The sequence below is a fragment of the Typopeltis vanoorti genome, chromosome 18, assembly GCF_054136105.1.
Source record: "Typopeltis vanoorti isolate ZY-2024b chromosome 18, IOZ_Tvanoo_1.0, whole genome shotgun sequence".
Taxonomy (NCBI): domain Eukaryota; kingdom Metazoa; phylum Arthropoda; class Arachnida; order Uropygi; family Thelyphonidae; genus Typopeltis; species Typopeltis vanoorti.
Window position 1 is genome coordinate 97,308,241 of NC_143566.1, and position 24,184 is coordinate 97,332,424.

The following is a 24,184-nucleotide window of genomic DNA, read 5'->3' on the forward strand; positions in this document are numbered from 1 at the left end:
GTCAAAAATGGTTGTCTGAAAATTTCTACGACTTCACCAGTCCAAATGTTTGGCCTCCAAACTCCCCAGACCTTAACCCCATGGATTATTTTGTATGGGGCGCAGTTGAAAAAGACACCAATCGCACTTCCAGTAATACAAAAGCCCAGTTAATGGATAAAATTAAAACAGTTTTTGGGGCCCTTCCCAGGGAGACTGTAGCATCAGCTTGTTCGAGGTTCCGAAGCAGAATTGAAGCTGTGATCGATGCTAATGGTGGTTATTTTGAGTAAATCTTGTTGATAGTATTGTAATTAACTCTGCCTGTAATGTTTTTTTGTCAATTCATTAAATTTAATAGATACAAAGAAGATTTTCTTTTTCCTTACGAAACTGTCAAATTTATCCCAAACACCCTGTAGTTAAAAGGTTCTTGCTTGGAGCAAAATGCTTGTACTATCTTTGACATCACTTGACCAATTCAGTATTCTGCCAATAACTCATAAACTAAGGTACCACGCAGTAGTATTCTTCAACTTGAAGTTTTTATGTACAGTTGCCTATTCTTCCAGCATTCAATTAATCTTTCAGGCACTATATCTCTTAGCACAGCTATTGTTTTAAATTTAACTTTGCTGCCTCTACTTATTCTTTTAGTTACTCCGTGCGTCCCTGAAAGGTCGGTCGAGTCAAAATCCCAACTAAATTATCGCTAGTCATCCAGTGGCTACTTTGCCATCTTCCGTTGCTTTATTTGTGGGTTCTGCAACTTACTAGCCAACTCGCTCCTCGACTAGTAAACCTTAGCGAGCTACTTAACTGACTCGCCGACTCGCTTTTATCTTTCTACTTGCTATTATCTCACTCTGATTCCCCGAATGAATCGTTTTGTCTGTTCTTCGCTTATATATCCCTTCTTCCCGCCAAAATTATTCTCGTGCACTACTTCTATTAAAATTCTTTTTCAGCCCTTCAATACCGATCTGTCACGCTCTGTTCTAAACTCCGCGCTCGCTATCTTACATACGTCTTCATGACAACGGTAACAAAATATAATAAAACTGAGGCATTGCACAACGTTATACCTCTACATAGAGGAACAAATAAGGAATATTTACATTTCAATTAATATGCAGTTAAAATGTTGAATACAAATTCTTATAATATTAACATAGCAATAAATAAAATAAACTTAATATTTTTAATACAGAGTCTTTTCACTATTATTATATATCCTTGATTAATTAATTATTAATAGAGCTTAAAGGTAGTTACATGAGTATTAATTTATAAACAAGTGATTTACATTAAATAATAATTGCAAGTCTAGCTTATGTGATGGAAGATCATGTTGGATTCTGAAGTAAATATTAATTACTCAAATTTCTATATATTCAGAATCCAACAAGACCATGCACTTCAAACATGTCATGGAATCAACTGGAAATATGATGGTAGAGCCCCATTGCAAGAAAACCTTAATACAAGAGGACTGTAGAGATGTGTTAAATGTAGTTCCACTATAAAGCTTTATTTTCATTTATTTAGATTTTTTTATCATCTGTTTATCATTATATTTATATGAATAAAAAAATTATTTTGTTAATTAATTTATCTTCTTCTTCTTTGTCTATGATCTCTTATGTTTTAAAGTATTGAGATTTTGCAAAGGGATTTCCATGCAATCCTGTCCAAGGCTTAGACGTTGGTTTTTTTTACTAAACGATTTAAGGAAATTACAACGTCAACTAGGATATACATTAAAATAAATTTTAATATACTTCAATATTTCGGCAATGTCACGTTGCCATTTTCAAGAAACTTAAGAACAAGACACGTGCATGCCGGGCACAACAGACAGTAAGTGAGGAAGAAGCAGGAAGCTATTATTTCTCCTAAAGTCCTAATGGTGCCCCCTAGTGGGCAATGTTGGTATTCTTGGGAAAATGGGCTGAAGGTTTTCTGATGTAGGTTTCCCAAATTTGAGGCAGTCTCATGCAGTCAAATTTCTTGAGGTTTGGATTGTTTCTTAGGACTGAAGCTGATTCCATGAAAAGCCTTTCATATTTGTATTTACTATGGTGTATTATCCTAGCTTTCTTCCACTGTATTCTATGGCAGGTATCCCAGCGCGTGGTCAGCAAGACCAGAGTGGCTGTATTGGTGAAAACGGATGTAGTCCTTGTGTTCTGAGATTCTGATATTGGCTGTCCTGCCTGTTTGGCCAAAGTAGGACAGCTTACAGCTGCAAGGGACCTGGTATACACCAGGTAGGTCTGGGGGGGGGGGGAGGTTGGTCTTTAGTAGAGCAGATAAGGGATGCCAAATTTTTATGTGGTCTGTAACAAGAAGTTAAGTCATGTTTTTTTTTAGGATTTTTGTAATTTTTTTCAGAGGTGCCCTCGGATATAGGGTATAGTGATGGATTTAGAGTAATCTTTGTTGTGAGGGAAGGAGGGAGGGGGTGGGTTGTGGTTTACTGGTTTCAATATTTTTTGGATTTTTTTTTTGGGGGGGGGGGGGGGGTAGGCCATTGGCTGAGAAACACATTCAAAAACATGACTTAACTTCTTGTTACAGACCATATAAAAAATTGGCATCCCTTATCCGCTCTACTAAAGACCCTCCCGTCCCCCAGACCTACCCTAACCACAGAACTAAACTACATTCTCAACACTTTCTCAGCCAATGGCTACCCCCAAAAAAATCCAAAAAATATTGAAACCAGTAAAACTACAACCCCCCTCCACCTCCTCAACAACAAGGATCACTCTAAATCCATCACCATACCATACCCTATGCCTGATGGAACCTTGGTTTTCTCAGTCTTATAGAAAACCCACCCATACAGGCAGACACATTCACCAACAATCCCACCACACCTCCTTGCAACAATATGGAGTCATGAAGACACTACACAACAGGGCTAAACTTATCTGTTCAAATGACAATGCCCTAACCACAGAACTAAACCACATTCTCAACATCTTCTCAGCCAATGCCCCCCCCCCCCCTAAAAAAATATTGAAACCAGTAAACCACAACCTCCCTCCCCTCACAACAAGGATTACTCTAAATCCATCACCATACTCTACATCCGAGGCACCTCTGAAAAAATTACAAAAAATCCTAAAAAAACATGACTTAACTTCTTGTTACAGACCATATAAAAAATTGGCATCCCTTATCCGCTCTACTAAAGACCAACCCCCCCCCTAGACCTATCTGGTGTATACCAGATCCCTTGCAGCTGTAAGCTGTCCTACTGTATTATCCAAACAGGCAGGACAGCCGATATCAGAATCTCAGAACACAAGGACTACATCCGGTTTCACCAATACAGCCACTCTGGTCTTGCTGACCACACGCTGGATACCTGCCATAAGAATAGCAAAAGAAAGCCAGGATAATACACCATAGTAAATACAAATATGAAAGGCTTTTCATGGAATCAGCTTCAGCCCTAACAAACAATCCAAACCTCAACAAATTTGGCTGCATGAGACTGCCTCAAATCTGGGAAACTTACATCAGAAGATCTTCAGCCCAATCGCCCAAGAATACCAACATTGCCTGCTAGGGGGCACCATTAGGACTTTAGGAGAAATAATAGCTTCCTCACTTACTACTTACTGTCTGTTGTGCCTGCATGCACTTGTCTTGTTCTTAAGTTTCTTGAAAATGGCAAAAAGACATTGCCGAAATATTGAAGTATATTAAAATTTATTTTAATGTATATCCTAGTTGATAATTTCCTTAAATCATTTAGTAAAAAATTAATTCCCTTCTTTTCTAATTTTTCTTTAATTTCCTTTTGCCAACCTTTCCTGGGCCTGCCTATGTTTCTTGTTTCCATTTTCCAGCTTTCATATATATAATTAATTTATATTAATGTATAATTTTTTTTTGTATTTTTTTATTTATTTGGTTGTTTCACTTGAGGTCAGGCTAGGTAAATGATTAACAAAGCATTTATATTTATCTTATATTTGTGTAATGTCATGTAGTTTGTGTCCTGTGCATATGTATGTTTTCCTGATGATGATTTCGATATAGAGGTCTTTTACGGTTACGCTCTGTAACCGTAAAAGTAAGAATTGTCATTAATTACTATGCTAGAATCTGTAGTATATGTAACATGGCTGAGAAAAAAAAGAAAAAGAAAAGTAGCACATTTTAAATGAGAAATTTTTTTTTTCTTTATGATTTTTGATAGGTTCATATATAATTTAGATTTTCTGTTTACAAAAAAATCTGTTCAGAGAAATACACTCACCAAAGTTGTTTTGCCTAATATTTTCTCTTCTATTTCAAAATAAATATCTAACTTCCGACTCTGAAATAAAGAAAAGAATTTCTAGATACTTTGGGAATAATTAAATGTAAATATGGTTAAGAGCACTACCATTAAAATAAAGTAATTATAAACACGATTTCATTTGATATATTATTCACTTCCATTAAATAATCAATGTTTCGAATTAGTTCTGACCTTAAATGGCAAAACTGTTTAAGGTCAATGCTAGCTAGCTAAGTCTTCCATATACTCTCTGGTTAATGAACTAATTATTTTATTGTGTTCATTGTAGGATATTCATAATCCCACAAATTAAAAAAGGAATTCGGAAAGGTATGCCCTGAATGGTAATATGCTATTTTATAATTTTTAAATAACTATATATGTTTCTTTCTTTTTTTTGTTTCTTTGTTTGTTTACATATGTATGTTGCAAGCAAGCTGTTTCTTCAACCCTACAGTCACTGAAATTTTGCTTAGTTATAAAACAAATTTAATTAGGTGAGAATTTTAGGACAAAGCATGTTCATATTTGTAACTTGGAAATTTTAATGCAGTATACTGTTGTTTATGAGACATCAAAGTGAATGCTGTATTGACATTTTGGAAATCAGTATACTTACCTCTATGTTTAAACCTAATGAAAAAAAAATATCCTTTCTGTTATTTTCACTGCAAAATTAAAGCTAACATGCTTTCCAGCATTATAAAAAGTACTTTCTCACCATGGGAAAGTTCAAGGATGAAATCAGCATATGCTCAGGCAAAAGAATAACAGAAGTCACCTTTGATTAGCTGTTACAAAGAGGAGAGGAGAATGTGGAAAAAGAGAATTATGATTGCTCCTGTTTCTTCAATATATGAAAATTCAACAGAAAGTGAATGATGGAAAGAATTCCAGTGCAGGAATGGTTTGTTAGTGATCAGAAAGCAAACAAATCTGAAATCAAATCAAATTCTGGTTATATATGAGGTACTGGAAAAGATATCAGTTTGAAAAATAGAATTGTAAAGTTTATTATAGTTGTTTATCCTGTTTATCCCATATAGTCCTGTATGACTTATCCTATCATATAGGACTATTTTCCAATTCAAACAGAAATGGGTTCAGTAAAAGTTTTGTATTATGAGTTACAAAGTAACTGGTTAAGATTTCCAGTCTGAAAGGCAACATGAAACTATTGATATTGTTATAATTATTTTTTTCAATGCAGTTTGAGAGATTTTCATATAGAAAGTAAATTCATTCTAAAGTGCTGAAGGATGTAGGAAGAACCTAATTATTAAAGATGCTTATTTACATATCACACATAAATAAGCAACTTAAACAATTAAAAAAAAAAATGTTTTTCTCCAGTGTGAATCAACAGAGAGAAAGCATTACGGAGGCAAATTCCAGAATTTTGTCCATAAAAGATAAAAACTATTATTATTATTATTTTTTCAAATGGCTACCACTCATGAAAACCCATAGGTACGTACACAGAATCATGGAGTCTAATATTTTTTATTTACTTTTTAAAAATAATTCAGAAACCCTCATCTAGAAACTAAACATGGAATTTTTTAAAGCCAATAAATGGAATGAAATTCACCTTCCACCTAAGCCAAAAAACATCCATAGCCACAATGGGATTTGAATGCATGATCTATCAGTTGGAGAGCGGAGAAGTTATCCACTTGGCTAAAGGGCACCACTGAAACAATTTTCATATTGTTTCTTGATGTGACGTGAAGTATGCTTCTTGGAAAGAAGTCAACAAATACCATAGTGTGAGAAACAAATAGCCATGATGCCCACACCTTAATCAGATGTAAGACCTCCTTTCCCTGAGATGACTGTAGCAATCCTAAGGTTGCATACTTTCCACAAATGCACTACAGTGATCAATGGGAATTTTGGACCAATCTTCCTGTAGTCATTTAATGAGGTCCTGTACTGTTGTGGAGGTGGATGTCCCCTGACCTCACCTGATGCTCAATTCATCCAACAGATGTTCAATAGGATTCAAATCAAGGTTCTGTGGAGGCCAGCCTAGTGTGATGACATGGATGTCCCCTGACCTCACCTGATGCTCAATTCATCCAACAGATGTTCAATAGGATTCAAATCAAGGTTCTGTGGAGGCCAGCCAAGTGTGATGACATCCATGTCCACAAACCAATCAGTTACAACAGCAGCAGCCTTATGACATGGTGCATTGTCTTACTGAAAGAGACAGTAGTCAGTTCTGTAGAAACGCCACAAAGTACGAAGCACTGCAGTGTCCAGAATGTTCAGATACCTTTCAGAGTACAACATTCATGACACCACAGAGGTCCAATGCCAAACCACAATTCACAATTGAGACTGAAAGTCAGAATGCACTTCCTTTTCTAGCTACGCTTGTCACGTCTTCCTTCTGGCAGTCTTTCTTTCACTGTTTACTGGAAACCTACACATACTGGCCAATATACACAGATAAACTCCTACCACCACCCAACACAAAAACTAGGTGTCATTAGCACACTAAAAAATAGGGCTTTGAAGACTTGCTTCAATGAACAAGCATTTAAAGATGAATTAAAAGTTATCAGCAATACCTTCCTGAAAAATGGATACAGCCAAAATACGATCTACAAAATTCTTCACAAGACCTCACTTAAAAACAAAACTAAAATAGATTACAATAAAACTGTAACCATTCTATACGTTAAAGGGATATCAGATAAAATAAACAGAATACTATAGAAATACAGCCCTAATGCCACCTTTCAACCTCCTGCAAAATTAAAGAACTTATTCAACCAATCCAAGGATCCACTTCCTCTGCTGGCCCACCCTGGAGTATACCATATTCATTGCACCTGTAATTTGTCCTATATAGGTGAAACAGGATGCACAATTCCTATCTGAAAAAACATAAAGGGCATATTAAATTTAATTTCTTCTTCTTCTGCAGCTTCTCCCACTTAAGTGGGGTCACTGTTTATTATGAGTCTCCTCCACACCTTCCTGTCTTGGGCTGTCACCACATCCAAGTTCTTCATCTTCAAGTCCTCTTCTACTAGCTCCCTCCATCTCTTCTTTGGCCGCCCACGCTTCCGCCTTCCTTGCACATCCATCTGCATGACCCTTCTTCCCACATATTCGTCCTCCCTCCTCATCACATGACCAAACCATCTCAACCTTGCCTCCTGTATTTTCGCTCCTAAGTTCGTAACTTTCACTGTTCCCCTGACATAGTCATTTCTCAGATGATCCTTTCTGGTCACACCGCACATCCACCTAAGCATTCTCATCTCTGCTACATCCATCCTGCTAATGTTATTTTTCCTCAGGGCCACAGTTTCTATAGCATATGTCATAGCTGGCCTCACTACTGTCCTATAAATTTTGCCTTTCAGATTGATCGGCACCCTCTTATCACATAACACTCCAGCCATCTCCCTCCAGTTCCTCCAACCTGCTTGTATCCTGCATCCCACTTCCTTCTCACCTCCTCCATCTTCTTCCACTGTCGAACCTAAGTATCTAAAGTATCTCACCTTCCTGATGACATTTCCTTCCAGCTCCAGGTTATACTCTGTCTTACTTCTGCATATTAAATTTAATAACTATGGTAAATCTGGCCTTTCTGATCATGCCCTGAATACTCTTACGGATTTTCAATCGTAGAACTGATTGGAAAGGCACCTGTTGTTTACATCACAATAAAACGTGTTATGAACATAAATTTAAGGAGACCTGTGAAATCAACCACCCTAATCTAAACAATAATGATGGTCTAAAATTCCCAAGAATATGGAAGGCACACATTCTATCCACATAACCTTTCCCTCTAAGAGTTAATTATAAATAGCACTGTACATAATCCAGGCTCTTAACTTTAATATGACAACTCTTATAATAAATTAGGACACCACTTGTGCTGTAATAAAACTATATGAAATTGTTCTCTGATGTTATAAAGAGAATATACCTTGATGTAGTTATTTTAACTTTTTTTTTTCATTCCGAAAATGTTCCGATGATGGTCAGTCGACCAAAACGGTCTGCACCCCGTTAACGCTCTCCCCTGCCCCAGTTTCCCCATAAGTAAACCCCCCCCCCCACCCAAAGCACCCTTAAACACAATAATATATATATATATATATATTATTAATACAAAACCCGGGTTTCCAAATTTATTTTTCCCGCGTCAAAACACCCCCCCACGCTCCCTTCTCCCCCCCCCTCGCTATAAACAACCTTCAGAAGGATCATGAAATTGGAGGACATCCTAGTATCGAAACAAGGTATGCACAAACTTTTTCCACCTCTTTTATTCTGCTATAATTGTCTTCTATACCCACCCATAATGCCCTAAAATATATATACTTTTTTTGAGTAATAATAGCCAATGTATTTAAAATAAGGGACACTCCTAAACAAAAACAGACTATAATAGCCGTAATTATAATAACTTTAAAAAAATTTTTTTTTTACTAGAGGTCAGGCCAGTAGAATAATCATTGATCAAATCATTGTCTCTTTGGCATACTGTTTGAAATGTAATATAGCTTGCCTCTGTATATATACATGTGCATACTCCAGATATTGATGACCTTAATGTGAAAGTCGAAACGTTGGAAAATTAAAGTAATTATTTCTAACATGCTTGTAGTTTCCATAATATGTCTGAAATGAATGATCACCATTGTAACAATAAAGAAAAGGGAAAAATTACGTACCTTGTATCATATTGATGCTACTGGATTACGGGAAATTGATCAGGCTAGAGACCTGGGAATGATGGGGATAGATGTCTGACATTCAGAGGACATATTAGCAAAGTTGGCAAAATAGCAGAAAGGATTACTTGGATGTTGAAGAACACGGTGACATATAAAGATAGGGAGGTTATTATAAGGCTATGATTCGACCACAAGTTGACTACTGTGCACAGATTTCGTAACCTGGGTTTTCTGGAGATCACGAGGTGGTGGAGAGGACTCAGAAACGAGTGACCAAGCTGGTGATATGTCTATGGAATGCTCCCTATGAGGATAGATTGAAGGTGTGTGGGTTGCAGAGTTTAGTTAACAGATGGAAGGGAGGCGACATGATAGAAACTTATAAGTAATTAAAGTGATTCTATAAGATTGAGAAAATAAATTTTTCAATGAATGAGGAGTGGGGGAAGAACAAGGGGACACCACTAGAAGTTGTGGAAGAGTGTGGTTAGTGAGGATGTAAGGACTAGGTTCTTTGCTTCAAGATGGTGAGTGAGTGAAATGGATTGCCAGAAGTAGTTGTGAGTGCCTCAATGGTGAATAAGTTTAAGGAGAGGTAATAACAGGTATTGTGTGAATAATGGGTAGTCTCCCACGATGAGTCTCGACTCCATGGAGTTACCCATATAATATTAATAATCCATTCAGATGTGATTCGGATGGCTTTCACAGTTTCCATAGGTGACATAATAATTCACACAAGAGTTAAGAATATGAGAGATGACTTTTGGGTGTAGCATGGCTGATACAATAGATACGTGAGAATGAATTCTAGTATTTTCTTTAGTGTCTTTCAAAGTACCGATGTGTTGGTGGTATGCTTAAGATATGGTGAAAAAAGACCATCATGCTTCATCAAAATAAACTTAGAAGAAAAAGACTATTTTTGGAATCTGCACCTGCTCTCAAGCATTAGTAATTAATTATAAATGAAATTTGCTGAAAATAGGTTATGAAGATGCCCATGCAAAAGTGTAGTTACACAGGCACCTTGAAAAAACAAGAATTCCCTTTCCTAACTAAAAGACAATGTTAATGGTAAAGTTCTATGCACTGTTTGTAGAGCTGAATATTCTACTGAACGTGGTGGTCATGCAAATATTGTATACACACTACTAAAAAGAAGCAGTAGTAAAAAGTATAAGCCATAAATTAATCTCTTTCATGACAAGAAAACAAGATGAAAATGGTGAATGGAAAAGTCTTGCTGCACAACGACTGTTAGCTTTTCAACAGTATTATATATAACCATTTTTTTAAATGTAGATTGGCACACCTACCATCTCATGACAGAAGTTTAATGGAGTGAAACAGCACTAAGAAAATACTGAAAATGTTATTTAATTCTTCTAATATTTCATCTCATTGAGATATCATCATGTTAGCTTTTCCACAGTATTACATATAACTACTATTTTTTAAATGTAGATTGGCACACCTATCATCTCATGACAGAAGTTTAATGGAGTGAAATAGCACTAAGAAAATATTAAAAATGTTATTCAATTCTTCTAATATTTCATCTCATTGAGATATCATCAAAGATTACAATATGGGACTTGTAACAACCACACAAAATGCCTTGGTAAGCTGTCCTTTTCAGTATACAGGAAGCCTACCCACACAAGTAGATACATTCACAAACTTTCTCATCACCCTTCCTTCCCTCAACAATATGGTATTGTTAAAATACTAACTAATAGAGCCTATAACTTTTGTTCCAGTAAGGCCTCTCTTACAGCAGAACTTAATCATATAAACAACACCTTCTTATCTAATGACTAGTTCTCACAGTATCAAAAAAAAAATAAAAATAAAAATAAATAAATAATCCATATACTTCCCTCAATCCTTGATCTTTTCAGAAAGATTTTAGTAATGCTATCATCATTCTGTATGTCCAAGGCACTACAGAAAAAATAGCCAGAACCTTCAAGAAATACAATCTCTGCATGGCTTTCCAGCCCCACTAAAGCTTGCTACCCTCATATGTTCTACTAAAAATCACCTCCCTCCTCTCTCTGTGTCTGGAGTACATAAAGAGTCCTGTTACTGCAAGTTGGCCTACTATGAACAGACAGGAAGATCAGCCAACATCTGCTTGGAAGAACACAAAAAAAAAAATACACAAGAAAGTGTTCAGGATATGGTAAACTTGACCATATCCTCACTACTTTCTTAGCCAATGGCTACAATCCCCCAAAAAATCAAAAAAAAAAAAAAATGAAATCCTTGTAACTGCACCCCCCCCAATCCACCCTACAGAGCAGAGATTACTCAAGATCTATCACCATTTCATATATTCAGGACACATACATAAAAAAAAATGACAAAATCCTAAGAAAATATGACTTCACAACTAGTTACAAATCACATACGAAATTGGCATCTCTTATCTGATTGACCAAAGACCAGCAGCATTCCTTGGACCTACCAGGTGTCTGTTTATCAGGTCCCTTGAAGTTGCAAACTGTCCTACTATGGCCAAACAGGCAGGACAGCCAATATCAAAATTTCTGAACACAAAGACTACATCTGGTTCCACAATACAGCCACTCAAGATATGCTAACCATGCTTTGGACACCCACCACAGAATATGCTGGAAAGGCCACTTTATTACACTGCAGCAAGTGCAAATACGAAAGACTATTCCTTGAATCTGTGTCAGCTCCGAAAACTTTCCAAACCTCAACAAATTTAGGTGCATTAGACTGTCCCAAATTTGAGAAGTATACAGACAAGACAACCCAATTTAGTCCAGTAGGGGAGCACCATTTAGGACTCTATGCCCAACTTTAGTTGCCTTTCTTCAGTCTCATTTGCCCAGTGTTAGTACCTGACTGCACACATCATTGTTTTTGTGATCCCTGTTCAATTTTGGCAATGTAACATTGCCAAAATATAGGAAAGTGTTAATTAGTTTTTACAATTAATATTTTAGTATATGTTGTTATTTCTGGAAAAATAATAATTATATTATCTACAGTATTAAGATACCAACCAAATTAGTTTATTTTGTACTTCAGAATTAATATTCTATATTATAATTTCCGTCTTTGCTTTATCTAGCCTTTTCTTGCTTTCTTTTAATCTTTTATATGATAATTATTTTGCTGTATTAAAAGTATTCAATTTATTTATGTCAGTTCCTGTAGACAAGAAAAGAAATGCTATTCACCTGAACAATCAGGCTGGTGAAGGGGTCTATTTGAGATCTTTTATTCTCAAGGCTCCCATATCAAATTCATGTAGGTTTTATTTAAATAGTGACAGCTACAATTACTAAATTTGACATGCAGCTTTCTCTTATAATAACTTAAGGAAGTGAAAGTTTGCCCTATGAAAGTGCTATGATCTTCAAATATACTATTTGGCCCACTCTTATAACTTAAAATACCAATCAAATGCCAATGGATTTTATCTAAATGGTAAAAGTCAAGAGCTTTTACACCCATTTAAACTAATTGTATGACAAGTAATCATATCTTTTAGTTTCTACTTTTAAAACTTTACAAATTAGAGTAAAAATTTTTATAGCATACTATTCACAACCCTACTCACAACAAAACTATATTCTGATACTTGTTTTCAGCATTCAATCAGTGCAAATATTAGGTGCCACTATCCTCCTATGTAATGAAAAACTTCAACAGATATCAAAAAGTAAGACTTTTCAATATTTATTACCATTATGTTAGGTAGATTAAGTTAAGAAAAATATACCTGCATTCAGCAAATGAGAATTTCAAGGCACTGGTGAAAAAAAAATCAATAAATATCCTAGTAAATTCAGTTATTTACAGTCAATTTTGAACTTTGTTGTTGCTATAGAACTTTGGCCAAAACTTTCTGGAATTTAAAACAAAGCCATTTTGCTATAGTGAGCTATATAAAATATAATTAAAACACAAAATCTTATAAAGAGATGCACAGAAAACACTATAATACAAGCAGTAGAACATAAGTCCAAAGCAGACTCAAAATTTAAAACTTTAATATGTTTTTAATGTTGGGTATAGCATCTTGCATTTTATATAGTATTACTGCTTCTTGTTGAGGTAGGGCAACGTAAAATTATACTCTATCAAGAAAAAGGGTCTGAAGTGGATGTCAAATTTTATATATTTGATTCTTTTTTTAAATATTAATCCTAAACATGAACGGTGCTTACTGTATTGTATGGTAGTGGTGTTTAGTCCTTATCAACCTACTGGTTGTAGGGAAGCAGTATGCTACTTAACAGGGAAGCAATTGTGGAACAAGGTGGTTTCCCGTTGCCTTTCTTGCCCAGTAAGTATATTATGACTGTAGATGTGGGTTTGTGGGGCTGATTTACTTGTTTTGAGGGAGGAAAAGTCGGAGTTTCTATGAAAAAAAAAAAAAAAAAAAAACCCCTCTGCTTCCATATGAGACCAGCTAACTAACCTTTAGTTGAAAAGATCTGATAAAGATTCTCCCATCATGGACGGGAATCAAACCAAGGTCTTTCTGATTTCTATACCGACCGAGCTATTTAATTAAGTATTAAATTAAGTTGTCCACGTGGTTAGCCTAGTGGCTATGCGCTTCGCAACCATATGCCTGGGGAAGGAGTGTCCTAGGTTTGATTCCTGTCGGTGACGTGAGGAGCTGAAGGAGCTTGGCTATGGCTGAGGTCTTCCTCAGCCATGGCCAAGTTAGCCGGTCTTGGGCATGGACAGTAGGGTTTTTTCCTCAGTTTATCCTGGGGTTTTTCATCCTGCAAAGCAGGCAAACCTGCCTTGAGAACTCAACACTACAGGACATAGGATACACCGAGGAGTAGAGCTGACCACCTTATCCTGTGAACGGCTTGAGGTCCGAGGATTAATAAACCCTCTACACCGCAGGGTAAAAGAGGATAAAGGGAAGATGAGATTAAAGTAAGTTTCACAGCTTACACATGTAACAAAAATTTATATAGAATTTATTAAAAAACTCCAATATATTTCATTCAGCATTACATGGAGACACTGTTTAGGGAGAGATTCATATAATGAGTCAGAAATTATGTGTATATTAGCTTGTGTCATAGTCACAGCCAGCTGAAGTATATGATATTACACTATTAGAGTTCAAAGGAACAACTGTAGTAAGTTGTGTACATTAAAACAAAAATAAATAAATAATTATATAAGTCAAGTGGATATGAGATCCAGCATTATTTCAAAGCTGAATGTAGAAACTATGAAAGTTTCGTAAGGTAAGTTGACCAGAGAGCTTATGGGAATACATTCCCTGGCAGCCTTAGTATAGACCACAAAGAAGACATAGGCACTGCCCAAGCATATATATATATATATATATATATATATATATATATATATATATATATACACACATTTGCCTTTTATTAGTACATTTTGATAAGGTTTCACTGACCTGACAGCTGTTTCAAACTGGTTGGTTCTCCTCAGAGATCAGGTAGAAACAGAAATTCGTGAAAAACTATGATAGTTTTCATAATTTTGGCTCCTATGAACAATTAATAGTGATCACTTCCCAAAACTAGGATACTGCATATAGTCTGGTTGGTTATGGTTTGGACGATTTCTTAGCATTTCACATGTTTCAAGGAAAAGACAATCGAATTTGAACTTGATGGAGTGAAGAAGTTTTGTCTGGTCTATCTCCCTGATGATGTCCACGTAACATTGGATGAAATATACTGGAGTTTTTGAATAAACTCTATATAATTTTTGTTACATGTGTAAGTTGTGAAACTTACTTTAATATGTCTAGTGTACATGCTACATTAAAGCTATTAATTACAAACCTCTATGGTGAGGAACATTAGAAATCTGGAAGAAGATATGGTAAGCTATATTTGAAGAAGGCGAACCCGCACAATAGACTTGTGTTCCTTAAAAATGGTTGCACTGCTGATATTATTCCTAATTTTTTTAAAATGAAAGAAACCATCCAGTCACATTCTATGTGGAAGATTTATCAAAAAGCAAGCAAGGCATTATTAGTAAATCAAATACATGCAATAAAGAAACATTTTTATTTAAATAATGCTCAACTTCTGGAACTTGAAAGTACTCCTCGATTAAGAATTTCTCGTATCTAGATATCCTCAGCCAGATGAGCACAGTTCATCCATAAACATAGATTAATTCATGAATTTGAAATATTAGAATGAAGAAACCACCACAATATTCAACCAATAACTGAGTCTAACCACACAACAGCTGAGTTATAAATTTAACCAATAGCCTACTAACAAATGATGAACTAAATGTTTTGTTTAAAGGTCCAGATTTTGCCTTGTCTCCTCGATGTATACCTTACAAATCATAGTAAATATAGAAAAAGGTAGAGAATTATGTACAGATGAATGAAGCTAATAAAATACACTGTGAGATTGCCCAAATTTGATACAAAGTGAAGCCACTACCTTTAAATATATCCTACACAGAAGTATAGGCTCTTCACTCCCTATGCCAGAACACCAATATTATCATCACGAAGGCTGATAAAGGTAATGTCACTGCTGTCATGAATACTACTGAGTATAATCATAAAATTAATACCTTATTAAGAGATAGAGCAACCTACAGTGTTTTCAGCAGGGATCCAACAAAAAGTCAAATCAATAAATAAAATAAATTATTAGACAATGTACAATTGTGGGATACCACTACTGTTGAGAAGTTATGAATTCATCATGCACACACACAACATCTCTATGATGTTCCTAAAATGCATAAGAATGACAACCCATTACGTTCAATAGTGAACTGTATTGGCTCTCCAAATTGCTATCTTGTAAAACATTTCTATTACCATCTTTGGAATCTCACTGGCCATACCAGTTCTTATCTCAGAAACAGTCTACATTTCAAAGAGAAAATAAAAGATCTACTTTTGTCGAAACAGATAATAGTTTCTTTTGATGTAGCCTTCCTATTGGTGAATATACCATTACAAGATACTTTGCAGTTTTTACAATGATTTCTCAGAACACAATTTAAATTTATCATCAATGTAGGCTATTTTAAAATGTCATAATGAGTTGTACCAACACATAAAAGGAACAGCAATGGGCAGTCCTATCTCACTAGCCTTAGTTGATTATTTCATGAAGCATCTAGAAAAAAGAACTCTGACACTATATTCCCTTAGCCCTGTATATGGTTACATTTTTGTTGATGATATATTTGCAATTTGGTCCCACACCGAGTCAGAATGCTAGGGAGAATAAACTCCTTGTACTTCCATATCCAGTTCACAATCGAACGTGAATCCAATAACCAAATGCCCTTTTTGGATACCGTAATAACTCATAATCCCACAGTCATGTTGAATTTTTAGAATATATCTGCCAGTAAAGAAGCCAATCTTTACTGGCAGATATATTCACTCATCTTCCCACTATTATTCATCACAAAAAAATGGGTATCATAAAGAGTCTTATACACAGAGCTCATACAATTTGCTCTTCTGATTCCCTTTTGTTAGATAACTGGAATAAAATTAAAAGACATCTGATATGTAAGGGATACAAAAAACTGCCATTCAAAAAATTATTGATAATTATCATCCTTCTACAAAACTACAATCTGATGTGAAAAGAATTTCAATACCCCACCTTAAAGGAATATCAGAATAAATAGCAAGGATTCTTTGTAAATTCAATCTATATGCTTCCTTCAAACCAGCTTGGAAATTGTCTACCTTCCTACCATCAGAAAAGTATTCATTACCACCTCTTTCCTTACCAGGTGTCTATCTAGTACCCTGCTCATGTCATTTTTCCTATTTTGGACAGACTGGCCCTTTTTTGCCTTGATTAGAATTGAAGGACATCCAGACTACATTACATTTTTGGAATCTGATAAATCTGGTCTTGCTTCTCATGCTATTGACACTAGGTACAGAGTTCTTTGGAACCAGACAAAACTTCTTCACTTCAGCAAGTTCAAATTTGATTGTCTTTTCCTTGAAACATGTGAAATGCTAAGAAATCATCCAAACCTGTATTGATCAGACTATATTCCAATATCCAAGTTTTGGGAAGTGATCACTATTAATTGTTCATAAGTTTTTTTTTTAAATTAATAATTATTTTAAATCATTTTTATCTACACAACTTACTACAATTGTTCCTTTGAACTATAATAGTCATAATATCATATACTTCAGCTGCAACCAAGAGATGAGCTAACATATGCATGATTTATGATTCATCTTTTGAATATATTAATGGTATATCCCCTTGATGATGTCCACGTAACATCATAACACTGGATAAAATAAACTGGAGTTTTTGAATAAATTCTATATAATTTTTGTTACATATTAAAGTAAGTTTCATGGCTTACACATGTTCCATTAAAGCTTTTAATTAAGTACATCATTCTGATTTTGCATATTACAATGTTTCTTCACCAGTATTTCCTCCTTAAAAAAAGCTTGTTAACATGAATGGCATTGTTATTCAGGTGACAGCTCACACTTAGATGGTAGCACTGTAATATTACCAAATGATGAAGCTGAGCTTCTGGAAACATTCTTCTTCTTCTTCCCAATTAAAGAATACAGTCATAAAATTAATCACTTACAGCATAAGTGAGATAGTACTCATCTTCTGTTTTGCCTGGAACAGTGCACACTGCATGCTTGTACCGTTCATTCAAGAGGACATCACACAAATTTTGAATAATTTACATTTTCAAGGGCAGCATGCACAAAAATACATGAGAAGATGCAAACCTAATCAGTGCTACCAAAACACTTTCACTCACAAGAGAGAAATCCAAAAACACTTTCACTCACAAGATCTCAGGTTCAACTCTCCTAACTTTCTATAATATCCAGATTCTTGATAAGAACCAGATTTTTCTTCTTGGGTAGACATTCATATCTACCTTTTCAACTCAACATGTAACATCTGTAAGCACCACAAAAAAAAGCTTAATATCTGTATCTGCTCAAGACTTTTTACATGTAATATCTCAAATCTGGTGGCAGTGGTGCAGTAAAAAAACTCCAGAAATATTCTTGTTATTGCAAGAAGAGGGCAGTTTGGTTAACTGTTTTCATATTCTTCGCTTTAATCTTGTTCTCCTATTTTTATTATTACATGACATATCCAAGAATGTAGCAGTACTCACTGCAGGAGACAACTCCACATCACATGATTTCCTATCTACACTTCATAATCCTTTATTAAACTAGACAACCCTATACAGTGCTTTTCCTTTGTTTCCTCTACAGAATGTAAAACCTGAATTTCTGTAAGAAAGACTCCGCTAACTACAAGACCACTCAACTGACCTTCAATTGAAAAAACACATATAAAGATACTTCCCATTATGATGGGAATCAAACCCAAGGCTATTCCAATTGAAGGGTGCATGTCCAGTGCTATTAGGTTGTTTTATGTTGTTCCTATAAGTACTTCAACGGACACTGTTCTCCTGATTAGGCATCCATTTCTAAACTTTCTTCTAAGTTTGTAACTATGTGAATGATATAAGTTTCAGTAAGGAAATACTGTGAGTAGACATATTACTAACTATTATAATAACGGAATTAACTCACGTTAATTATTCTTTATTCGTAGAATTTTCACCTGAGTATCGCAGACATCATCAGTACAGGTACAAGGCTAATTAAACAATAACTGTTATATTCACAAAGCACCACCCAAGTAGCTAAGGTTAAATTTTATAAGTCATCATCATCAAATTCCTGCCATGTACCCTCAAGGGGTGTACAGGATATGACAGTACTACATGAAAAAATTACATCATTACTAACTTCCTATCTACAATTTTCCTCCAAATCAGTCTGTTACTTGTCAAGACTCCAACATTATCAGATCTTATTTTTCTATCGTCTAAGGCACTTTGTACTGTATCAATCCACCTATATCTTGGTCTTCCTCTGGGTCGTTTTCCTGCCAACCTGGCAGAGAACACTTGTTTTGCTAATCTTTCCTCTCCCATTCTATTTAAGTGACCATACCACCTGAGATTAGCTCTGATAACGCATTCCTGGATGCTGACAATGTCAAGTTCTTTCCTAATATCCTCATTTTTAATATGATATTGATATTGATGCCATCTTTTCACGCCTCTAATCTTTCTCAGGACTCTCATATCTGTGGTCTCTAGCCTTTGGTCAAGTGTTTTACTTCTGACCCAGCTCTCAGATCCATAAGTTAAAATTGGTTTGAACACTGTCTTGTATACAGCTAATTTAGTGTTCCGACTAATTTCTTTCTTATTCCATATGAATTTATTCAATTGACTTCCCACCATACCAGCTTTGCTGATTCTGTTGTCTATTTCTATATTTAATTCACCATCTTCAGTAAAAATCGTGCCTAAGTAGCTGAAATGTTTTACCTGTTCCACAGGTTCCCAATTCACAACACAGTTGACATTTTCAATGATACTGCCTATTTTCATTGTCTTTGTCTTTTTAGTGCTGACCTTCATACCATATCTATTACAACAGCTATTCAATTTAGTCAGAGAATCTTGCAGACTTGTAGCGGATTTATTTAGAAGTATAACATCATCCGCATAAAGCAAAGAGCTGACATTAATTTCTCCAATTTTGATATCAGGTTTAATACCACATTCCTTCATAATGTGATCCATATAGATAATGAATAACAGAGGGGGATAATGTACATCCTTGTCTCACACCAGATTTAACATTAAACCATCTTCCTGTACTTCCTTCAATTCTAACTGCTGACTTACAACTAAAATAAAGACTAAGTATTGCTTGATATAATGCCCCATTGACACCATATAACTGTAGCATATTGAATAGCTTCTCTCTTGGCACCTTGTCATATGCCTTTTTCAGATCGACAAAACTTAAATATAGATCTTTGTTACATTCCCATGCTTTCTCGACTATTTGTCGTAAAGTGAATATCTGATCCTGACAGCCTCTATTTGGCCTGAATCCAGCTTGTTCTTCACCAAGCTTTTCTTCCACAATTCTTCTCAACCGTTTCTCAAGTATACTTGTATATATCTTGCCGGGAACACTCAGTAGGGAAATATCTCTGTAATTCTCGCATGCAGTTTTATTTCCCTTTTTTTTTTATATATTGGAGCTACTATGAGAGCTCTACTCCAATCATCGGGAATTCGTCCCTCTGTCCAGGCCTTCTGAACTATGCAGTGCAGCCACTGTAAGACTTATACCACCATACTTCAGCATTTCTGGTCGAATATCACCTACTCCTGATGCCTTTCCACATTTCAAGCCTTTGATGGCTTTTTCTACTTCAAGTATGGATATGTATTCCTGACTGCATGCCTGGTCAGTGTTTTTTATCACTGTGCTGTTATCACTGCTTGTTTCATTTAGCAGTTTTTCAAAGTAATTATGCGATACTTCAAGGATATCTTTTTTTCCTGTTTTCATGTCACCTTTATCATCTCTAATTCCTTTTACAGCACTCTTTCCTCCATTCCTAAGCTTCTTCAACAACCTCCAGAATATTTTGCCACCTTCTTGATATTTATTTTCTATATTCTTGCCAAAGTCCTCCCATGACTTTTGTTTAGCTAGTTTTACACACTGTTTAGCTTTCTTACATTTGTCTCTGTATTCTGTAAGAGTAAAAGCTGACTTATTTGCCAGGAACTTTTGATATGCTTACTTCTTTTCCTTCACTGCCTCTTTAACTTCCTGTGTCCACCAGGGAGTTCTGATTTTTTTATCCTTGCACACAACCTCACCACATGCCTCTCTAGCAGAATCAATCAATGTTTTCTTCAGAGTTTGCCTCTGAATCTCCAAGGTTTGATTCCTGTTCTCAAACTCTTTCATTTTCTTTTCAATAATCTTTCTCTATTTTAGTCTACAGTTCACATCTGAGAGCTGCTCAACTTTTATTTGCTTTAAAACTTTCTTACATGTTATTCTTTTCAATATGAAATTCAATTTTATCCTGCTCAAAACTAAATAGTGATCACTTCCAATTTCAAATCCTATGTACACTCTGGTGTTCTGCACCAGGGAGAGAACATCACTATCAACAATAACATAGTCAATGAGACTTTTCTTATTCCTAGCCTCTTCTCTCCATGTGAATTTGTGCACATTTTTATGTTGGAACATGGTGTTAGTAATAACCAGTCCATGTCCTGATCAGAAATCCAACAGATATTTGCCATTATTATTAGCTTTGCTCTTTTCTCCAAATTTTCCCAAAATATTTTTGTATGTCTCACAATCATTTCCTACTCTGCTATTTAGATCGCCAACAAGGACCAACTTTTCCTTTTTCATTGTGTCAGTTGCTTTTTTCTAAAGCGTCAAAAAATTCCTCCACTTCTACCTTAGTAGAACCTTCTGTGGGACCATAGGCACAAATAAGTCTCATTGTCCAGTTCCCCATTCTCATATTTGTCCACATTACTCTACTTGAGACTGACTGCCATTAAATAAGATTAGCCTCGTATTGTTGAATACTATGGCTACTCCTTCTTTTCCTTGATTGTCATTGCCTGAATATAACATTTTGTATTTATTGCTCAGAAAGATCTCACTAGTTTTGGTCTTTTTTCTTTCAGTCACCCCTATTACGTCGATCTGGTACTTATCTAATTCCTCAGCTAGCTCCATTTCTTTGCCATTCAGGCTTCTTACGTTGATAGTACCGATCTTTAACTCTGGTGATGTTGAGTTGGGGTTTGTTTTCAGATTTGTTCCAGTAGCTGACTTTTTGCTGTTCGCACTGGTTCCCTGGCGAAAACAACGGGGGGGCCTTGTTTAACCGGGCGACGCCCCAGTCGGCATGAAATTTTGTCATGTTGTACCATCGTTTTTTATTTTGGTTTAACCAATAAGAATACAATTTGGTCAGCTAAATCCCAAATTGCCAGCCCATCCTTGTTCGTTCAGTATCAAAATAGATACCCAACAGGGTGCACCACGAGAAGGTGAGGATTGGACATTAGGTCAGAAGCTCTGGTCGGTTCTCCGCATTCCTTTAAAGGCTATGTGGAGGTCTCCTCTCAGTTATACAGCTTTGACCCTTAAGCAACCCATTTACTCTTTTACTCTTTTATAAGTTTATTTAATTATTATTATTTTTTAATTATTTAATTATTTAAATTTAATTATTAAATAATTATTTAATTATTCAATTATAATAATTGAAACAAATAAAAATTAATTAAAAAAAATATTTTTAAAATAAAATATATATACAGGGGGTCCTCAAGTTATGTCGGAGATCTGTTCTTACGGACCGACGTAAGGCGATTTTCGATGCAAGTCGGAATTACCATAGTCTAAGTTACTTACCTAACCTAAAGCACCCTAAAGTCATACATATCAAGAAACAGAACTAGGCCATAGGAAAATGGAAGGGAGAACATAATTACTGTATAGTACAGAAAAATTACAAAAATGAAACTGTACTACGTTTTTTCGTAATCACAGTCAATTTCATGGGCACCAATCCTTTCATGTGTTCAAGGATGGGAACTTTATCCTTGATAATAGTCCCGACTGTGGTACGACTTAAGTTCAATGCGGCCGATGTTCGTTGGCGTTTCTCCCTTTTTTTGTCCTTTTAATAATGTCTAATTTCACTTCTAATATAATGGCTTTCCTGTTCTTTGACACATACTGCCATCGGAAGAGCTGCCTTACGTTTGGGAGCCATATTGAAGGGTATAAAGTCACAAAAACAAAAAAAAACACAAACACAAAAGTGAGAGAGCGGATGTAAACAAAGCACACGGTACCCAAGCTACGCAACCTCTCCCAAACAAACGCCGTGTAACAGCGTATTCCTCCACTGCGCTCACAAACAAGTTCGCCTGCGACGTTTGAATTTTACTGTCATGCTGCTTCAAGTTGAAATTTATTTTTAAAATTATTTATGGGATTACTGCTGTAAAGTCGAAAAGACGCATGTCGAGGATGATGTAGATCGAAGACCCCCTGTATGTGTATACAATTATATGTTAGGAAAGATTTGCTGCTTTATAAAGTACTATCTCCCACAAGGGGGGAAAGACGTAGACCATTGGATCTATTTAGGTTAGGGCAGTGAAGCAATGTTTCATATGTTTCTTTGTGTAGCTGTTCCATTAGGAACTGACTTTTGTCTTGTTCCACTGAATTTTCGACCGTTAGATTTTTCTGACGGTCGAAAAGCCACACAGATATCTAGTGGTTTTAGCACCTTAGCTATGCATTCACTAACCCTTGTACATAGGGGGATAGGTATACGTGTAGGTTCTTCTGTACTTGAAGAGAATGCTGGAGTAGGATTACTTAAAGCTCTTTTTATGAAGGACTTCTTACAGACATTGGATATGAAGGAGAAATTAATATGCAGTAATTCTTTTTGTAAAAGTTCTTCTGAAGAACAAAAGGAGTGGACTCTATGAACTAGTGTTTTTATAGTACATGCCTTTTGACTGGCTTTTCGACCGTCAGAAAAATCTCCACATTCCTAATGTCTCCAAAGGACAAGCTACCACATCTCAGCTATCCAGGTGTCTACCAGATTCCCTGCTCATGTGGGTTATCATATTTCGGACAAACAGGAAGATCTGCTCAGGTCCAGTTAGAAGAATACCAGTCATATATCCAGTACCTTGAACCCGAACAGTCTGGACTTATAGAACATGCCATGAACACAAGACAAAAGAGTTCAGTGGAACAAGACAAAAGTCGGTTCCTAACGGAATGGCTACACAAAGAAACATTACTTCACTCCCCTAACCTAAACAGATCCAACGGTCTAAGTCTTTCCCCCTTCTGGGAGATAGTACTTTATAAAGCAGCAAATCTTTCCTAACATATAATTGTATACACATATATATATTTAATTATAATTTTTTTTTAATTTTTTTAATTACTTTTAAATTATTTAATTATTATTTAATAATTAAAAAAAATTAAATAAATTTAGGAAATTTAACCTTAGCTACTTAGGTGGCGCTTTTGAATATAACAGTTATTGTTTAATTAGCCTTGTACCTGTACTGATGATGCCTGTGATACTTAGGTGAAAATTCTACGAATAAAGAATAAATGACGTCAGTTAATTCCATCATTATAATAGTTAGTAATATGTGAATGACAGTTGCCCAACATCCAATCATAGGCCATGTAAAAATTCATTAAACTAGC

The 24,184-nt window shown here is 35.5% G+C and overlaps 1 protein-coding gene across 1 annotated transcript in view; it reads right to left on the bottom strand.

Annotated features, from left to right (window-relative positions):
• Positions 1-24,184, bottom strand: part of Slh (sec1 family domain containing Slh) — a 349,840-nt gene that overhangs the window by 108,448 nt on the left and 217,208 nt on the right. Inside the window, exon 15 of the mRNA XM_090408533.1 lies at positions 4,256-4,315. Coding sequence (XP_090264659.1) covers positions 4,256-4,315 — 60 coding nt within the window. The remainder of the gene's footprint in view (positions 1-4,255; positions 4,316-24,184) is intronic.